Here is a 6,541-nt window from a genome sequence, read left to right as displayed (position 1 = left end):
GATCCTTCTGTACCCGGCAGAAAAAAAAAAAAAAGAAAGAAAGAAAGAAAGAAAGAAAGAAAGAAAGAAAGAAAGAAAGAAAGAAAGGGCAAGGGGAGGAGCTGAACATAACAGCATCTTGGAGGGGGGATGGGGAGTGGGGAGGTGGTTACTTGTGCCAGTGCCAAAGTCCAGCAAAAAAAAAAAAAAGGGGAATAGCAAATTGATACACACAGCTCAGCACAAAGTTCAAATGCGATTTCTGCCTGGGACCAGAAGTCATGGGTTCCAACTCCCTGGTGTCAGCCCCCTGCCAGGGATGCTCTGACCCCTCCCCCATCCTTGCCAATGCCAGCTTGGCAGTGGCAGGAAGTGAGAGCCTGGCGGCCCTGGTATTCCCAGCACCCAGCTCTGGCTAGATGGGGTTCCTGGTGAGCTCACTTCCTTTACTTCCACCAAACCAGCTGGTCCTCTTGGGCTCCGCCTTCGACCTTAAGGCTGAAGGGTGCCCTTTCTCTGTCCAGGGAGGCTTCTGCTGGCATCATGGACACTCCTGCCACACGCTGCCACCAGGTGCAGAGCTGGCGCAAGCCATATGGGCCCTGGGAGGCCCAGGTTCTGCTCCCCACCGTCTGCACCCTAAGGCCTCCCCCTTCACTCTCTGGGGACAGAAGGCTCTCATCACAACTCCTGTTTTGCTACTACCCCTCCTGCAGCTGATTCAAACTGGGATCGTCTGGGGAAACACCAAACCTGGGCAAAAAAAGCAACCACCCTGCTTGCTGTCCCGGGACTGGAGTGAGACAGACAATGACAGGGCAAGACCACCTGTCCCTGGCTATTTCCTCTGGCTTCTGCATGGCCCAGCAACACCAGACCACTCTCTCCTCACCCTCCTCCCAGCCCTTTCTCTTCTTCCAAGGTCCTCCCCTCCCCTTCCCAGACACAAGCTAGCGCTTACTCCTCACATTCCTGAGACTCATAAATCCTCCTGGGTGGCAGAGCCGCCACCACCCCCGAGAAGCCTCTGCACCTCCTCCCAGCGCCCCACCCCCACACATCGCCCTGAGCCAGTGGGGCTTCCTCTCTTCTTAAAAGTCACACCGTTCTTCAGGAGGATGAAGTCCAGCCGCGTTGAAGTTAATGATACACGCACCAGTCGCCGGGGTGGGGTGGTGCCTGGAGAACTTTGTCTGCGACCCTCCTCTCCTTGTGCCGGGGCTCCGCACACAAAAGAGGTTGTTATTCCTCTAGCTTTTTGAAGTCGGGGTGGCAGTCGCTTCGCCCCAGCTTCAGCTACCACCCACAGGGGCCAGAGAGGAACCTGGCACCTCTGGGGCGGGTGGGAGTGGGGTGGTCGAGGAGGTGCAGGCTTGGGAAGTTCTGAAGAATGGGAACAGACACCGCCGACAGAGCCGAGGAAAGGGTACTGCGCTCCCTTGATCTGCCCTTCCTCACTCCCACTCCCAAAGGCCAAGGGGCAATAAGTGCAGGTGGCAAGGCGCTCAGGGTCCCAGCCCAGTCTGGGAAGGGGCGTGGGGGTAACGGGACGCAGCCCCAAGCCAGTGCTACCTGTCGGTAGGCGGAAGCAGTCTCCCCGTCGAGGATCTAGTTTCAGAAAGAAGAGGCAGGCGCGCGGTTGGACGTCCGAGGGGCGCCTGGGTCTCCTCCCGCTTTCCCCTCCCACCCCCTTTTTGTCGCCGCCGGGTCAGGGCCCACACTTACCTGCTCCGGACGGCTCTTCTCCGTTTCGCGCGGCTCCGGCGCGGCGGCCTGCGGCTCATTTTCGCCACCAGCCCCCTGCGCCTCGGTGGCGGCCGGCGGCTCGGCCTGCCCGGGCCCGTCCTGGGCACGCAGCAGCTCCTCCCGGACCTGGACACCCAGCTTCTGCAGCCGCTCGTCCGTCTCGGGATCCACCACCAGCAAGCGCACGGCGTTGAGAGCGGCGCGGATGCGGCTCACCACCTGTTGGTGGGTCTCCTTCTCTACGTTCTCGCCGTTCACCTCCACCAGCCGGTCTCCGGCCAGCAGCCCCGCCTTCTCGGCTGGCGAACCGGGCTCCACCAGTCTGATGAACTGGCCCACCTTGCCCTTCTCCCCGTGCAGGTGGAAGCCATAGCCGTTCGGACCCTTCTCCAGACAGCAGAGCCGGGGTAGGGGCGCCCCGGCCGCCGCGTCCGCGCTCATCTCGCCCTGCGACGGCTCAGTGGTGCGACTTGGGGTCCCGTTGGGTGCCGTTGGCGGGACGGTCCAACCCTTCTCCCCGCCCTGCGGACCGGCAGGCGGGAGGAAGCCCTGCAGAGAATCCCCGCGCCGCCGGGTGGGCTGAACGAACAGGTGTGCGGCGAGCTGCGGCCGTGAACTCTGAGGACTCGAAGCAGAAGAGCGTGGGCCAATCCTCACTCGGCGCGGCGTCTGAGCGCTCTCGAAACTGCTACAGCCCCTTATTCCGGGGGCGGGGCCGCATTGAGGGTGTGGACACCACGGCCCAATCAGAGACCACAGGCAGGGGCGCTCGGGCCGGGTGAACGACGCCGGCCAATGGGAACGCGCGGGGGCGGGGTCCTGTGCTCCGCGCGGCGCCCCGCGGCGCAAGAAGAAAGAGGGCTCAGGAAGTGGAAGTGTTCGTTACCAAGCGGCCGAAGTTGAGGCGGGGGGCGGGGCGAGTTCCTGGTACTGGGCGGAGGGGCCCTTAGGCTTCTGATTTTCCCTACCTTTGGTAGGGATTGAGGAGAGCCAACCCACGGGTAAAGGTCTCTAACGTTTTAACGACTTTTAGCTAAATTCTTGTGCGTACTCCAGTGAGGGGTTTGGGAGGGTAGGGGGTGGGGAGCGACTGTTGCCGGGGAAACCGCTCCAGCTCTGGGGCTGCGGGGTTCCAGAAGTCTTGCGAGTAAGACTGGGTCCACCTCCGACCCAACAAAGTTGTTTGAATAACGATATTTCCCCGTTCATGGGCTTTGCGTTGTCCAAGGACACGCTTACTGGGATGCGGGCTCTCATCCTCGCTGGGACAGTGTGAGGGCTCAGCAGGGAGCCCAGGCTTCCCAGGGCTGCCCACTGAAGACAGGTCACCTACGACAAGGTTTTGAGCACTGGTGTCAGCCTTTGGCCAGATAAGTGGGGGAAGAGAGGCCGATCAGAGTCAGGTAACCAAACTCTGAGTACAGGGCAGAGGGAAAGGAGCCCTGGCTTTTTTCAATAGGGAAAAAAAAAAAAGTCCGCATGGGACCTTAAGACAAACCTTCTTTCAGCTCCTTGCAGATAAAAGGCTGGTCACAGAAGTTGGGGAGCGGTCTTTTAAGGGTGAGGTGAGTAGTTGGGGGCATAGAAGGATGAAGAGGAAATGATTTGGGCAGTCAATGACAGTTCCCCCAACATGCAGTAACAATCAACATGATCTCCCCTGTCCCCTCTCCACGCGCACCTGAAAGAAGCAGTGGACAGGGTGTACTTTCCCAATTGTGCAATTTAATTCTGAAAGCACAAATGCTAGAGGCCCGGAGCAGCCCATGTGATTGGATTGCCTACGACCTGCCTTGGGCCCCAGAAGAGCCCAGCAAGGTCAGGCTCCTCTCTGCTCCTCCTGGGAGAAGTCTCAGAGAGCTTCCTTATCAGGCCCGAGTTGGAGCTGCTGACTCTGCTCAGAGAGTGGGATTTCTGCCTTGAAAGCAAATGCAGTAGCCTTAGAAATGTGCAGTGTGTACTTCGCCCCCCCGCCCTGTTCATGACCCACATGTCTCCTGTTCACCTCCAGTTGCCAGGGTCAGGGTTTTGTCAGACAGGTGATCTTGATCCCACATAAACTCCTTGCTGCCTCTCTCCTCTCCTGAGTCTTACCCATATGACTTTGTTTTACACACAGTGTGTTGGTTTACCCAGAAATGGGTGACCTCTCACCCCCTAACCTGGCCCAGTGGGAGGGGACATAAAGCAGTTTTGGCCGTGGTGTCTGTCTGAAGGGAAAAAGCATGGGTGGTCAGGGAGGAGGCAGCCCTTGGGTTTGGGGGGGTATGTGAGGGGTGAGGTTTGCTTGGTTCTGCCTCCCACCTGCTTCAGGACTCAGGGGTTCCCCCTTATCTGATTCTTAACTCAGTAGAAGCACTGTAGCTGCTGGAAGTAGCCTGTGGGGCTACCTCTCCGCAGAAGTGTTGGGACAGAAGAAAAACCTTTCTCTAGCTGTTGACCTTAGGTGTCTAGAGGCGAAAGCAAAAAGGTAGAGAAGACTAGGGATTCGGGGAGGGGGGGTTTCGCTTGGGACCTGAGGTCCAGAGAAGAGGAACCAAATGTTTTCAGTCTGTGGGCTGGAGGAAAAGGGGTACACCTCCCAGAGGGGGGCTATTAAGGCCAGGGGCAGCCAAGCAGACACACCTAGTCTGTGCTACTCCCCTCTCCCCTACCCACAGAGCTCAGTGGCGGCCCAATGTACACATCGATTACCTTCCCTGAACCTCGGTTGGGTCCCAGCACAAGGGCCCATCTTACTGGGGAAAACTGTTCTCTGGGAGCTGGAGGAAGAAAGCTGGGGTCTGCTTCACCTCTCCAGCTGAGGTGAGGGTGGCCTGGGGTCACGTCCTACCCTCCCGCCACAGAAGTGCATCACTGCCCTCTGGTGCTGAGCTGGAGAATACCACCCGTGTCAAGGCGAGGAGGGATCCTGGGCCCCCTAAGTCCTAGTACCAGAAGGCAAAAGGACCACCAGGGCCCTCTCTTGGTTTTCTGGTGCCCACCCCTCCTTTTTTGTATTACATTATGTATCATTAAAATGAAATAAATACTTTACCCTCCCCCAGGATGCAGGGAAGTTACAGGAACTAGGGTAAGCGTGGGAGTACAGCTCCGTCTTTGGAAGGGGCTGTGCCCTGGGTCCCCAACTTCCTTCCGCTCAGAATAAACCAGATCTGGGGGAGAAGGCTGCATCCGTGGGGCCTCTGAAGTCTCCCTTCAGCCCCTTGGGATTCATAAGAAGGAGCAGCAGCTGGGCTGTTTCTTCTGGGACTCCACGAAGTCTCGGATCTGGAAGTGGGGCCCATCGGGCTGCCACAAGGATCTGTACTTGAGCTCCCTTGAAGAGGAAGAAGTGGTGCGCTGGGCAGGGAGTGAGGAACTGTACCCTCCCCACTCCCACGGCCCGGGGCTACTGGACCTAGAATGCACAATGCAGTGGGGGCAGGGGCTGGGCCAGGGGCCAGGCCCTACTGGATTCCCAGATGGTGCCACCCTGCTATGCACGGCTCCCTTCCCTGCTCTGCTCTTACTTGGCAATGGCCAGAAAGGCTAACTCCACATTCATGCCCGTCTTGGCGCTGGTCTCCATGAAGGGAACTCCGTATTCCTGCCAGGAAGAGAATGTCCTCAGGGCCAGCCTCTGGCTGCTCCCACCCCTCGTCCTGCCCACGGGCAGTCACTTACCCTGGCCAGTGTCTCTCCATCCTCTGAGCGGATCACTCTTTCACTGCTCACATCCGCCTGTCAAGTCCAGGTGGGTCACTCTGGGGAAGGAAACCTCCACCCCAGCCGGCCCCTCTCTTGCCTGGGCTGGACCCTCTCTAGCCGCAGGAGCAGCCACTGCCTGCCCTCTGCTGGTGGCCTGTGGGACTGCGGGTGGTATGATTGGCTTGGAGCCAGGGTTTCTGCCTTGTTCAGGCTGCGTTACCCAGCTCCCAGTCAGGGAATCTCACTGCCACTTGGGGAGATGGGAAACTCTCTTTTGCAGGGGTGTGGTGACCAGCCTCAGATGTGACAGTGGTTGGGACTAACCCTTGCTGGTTTTAGCTCTTCATCTGTGACCCTACTGGGGGCTGAGCTGCTGGGCATACTTGGGTCTCTCAGACGCGGCGTGGGCTTTCCCTGGAGGGGGCCATTTCCAAAGCTTTAAGAGGGCAGATGAGATGGGCTGAAGCTGCCAAATAGGTCTGACCCTTGAACTGGAGTCTGGAAAGAATCCTTTGCTGATAGGACATGCAGCCAACACTCTTGGGCAGCGGTGGGGCTTGTGCGGAGCTAGGGAGGGGGAGACGCAGGGATGGGCTCACTCACCTTATTGCCCAGCAGCATAATCACCACATCCCTCTGGGCGTACTCATGAATCTCAGTGAGCCAGGCCTGCGGGAGAGGGTGAGCTGAGCCAGGCCATGCCTCAGAACCAGCCCTTCTTCCCTCCCTCTCCCCCATCCTTCTTCTGCCCCGTTTGGTTTTCCTGGGCTACTCACTGTCCCCCTGCATTCTCTTATCTGCCTCTTTGTTCTGGCCTCTCTGGTCTTGATCAGCCTTCCTTACCCAACCCCAAGCACTGCAGCTCCCTGTTCTATGGAAGATGGAGATGGCAGTGCTTTATCTCCTCAATCAGCTGGTAGTCACCAGCGATTTCCTGGAGTGCCCGTGGATTGAGGATTCTAAGGACACAGAAGGGTTTAGTGATCAAAACTATTGGGATTGATTAGTGAGGTCTACCAGGAGTATGGAATTGGAGGTGGCAGTATGAGTGCCGTAGATTTCCATCCTCTTTATAAGCTGCTTTATATCTCTGTTTTGGTCCCCGAGTCTCCCCCCCCCCCCCCCC

General features: G+C 58.3%; 2 protein-coding genes across 3 annotated transcripts in view; both read right to left on the bottom strand.

Annotated features, from left to right (window-relative positions):
- SLC9A3R1 (SLC9A3 regulator 1) overlaps window positions 1-2,418 on the bottom strand; it is a 15,580-nt gene extending 13,162 nt beyond the window's left edge. The window contains exons 1-2 of one of the 2 annotated variants that reach the window (XM_034640291.1): window positions 1,705-2,418; window positions 1,552-1,587 (exon numbers count right to left, since the gene is read on the bottom strand). In XM_034640291.1, the coding sequence (XP_034496182.1) occupies window positions 1,552-1,587; window positions 1,705-2,166 (498 nt within the window). In that variant the 5' untranslated portion in view covers window positions 2,167-2,418. The remainder of the gene's footprint in view (window positions 1-1,551; window positions 1,588-1,704) is intronic. The other variant, XM_011225798.3, reaches the window with a different exon arrangement.
- Window positions 2,419-3,430: 1,012 nt separating this feature from the next.
- RAB37 (RAB37, member RAS oncogene family) overlaps window positions 3,431-6,541 on the bottom strand; it is a 159,622-nt gene continuing 156,511 nt past the window's right edge. The window contains exons 6-9 of the mRNA XM_034641537.1: window positions 6,019-6,183; window positions 5,392-5,448; window positions 5,238-5,314; window positions 3,431-5,044 (exon numbers count right to left, since the gene is read on the bottom strand). Of these exons, the coding sequence (XP_034497428.1) occupies window positions 4,939-5,044; window positions 5,238-5,314; window positions 5,392-5,448; window positions 6,019-6,183 (405 nt within the window). The 3' untranslated portion in view covers window positions 3,431-4,938. The remainder of the gene's footprint in view (window positions 5,045-5,237; window positions 5,315-5,391; window positions 5,449-6,018; window positions 6,184-6,541) is intronic.

The sequence above is a fragment of the Ailuropoda melanoleuca genome, chromosome 13 (genome assembly GCF_002007445.2).
Source record: "Ailuropoda melanoleuca isolate Jingjing chromosome 13, ASM200744v2, whole genome shotgun sequence".
NCBI lineage: Eukaryota > Metazoa > Chordata > Mammalia > Carnivora > Ursidae > Ailuropoda > Ailuropoda melanoleuca.
Note: the sequence above shows the minus strand (reverse complement) of the source record. Positions and strands in the feature narration are given on the sequence as shown.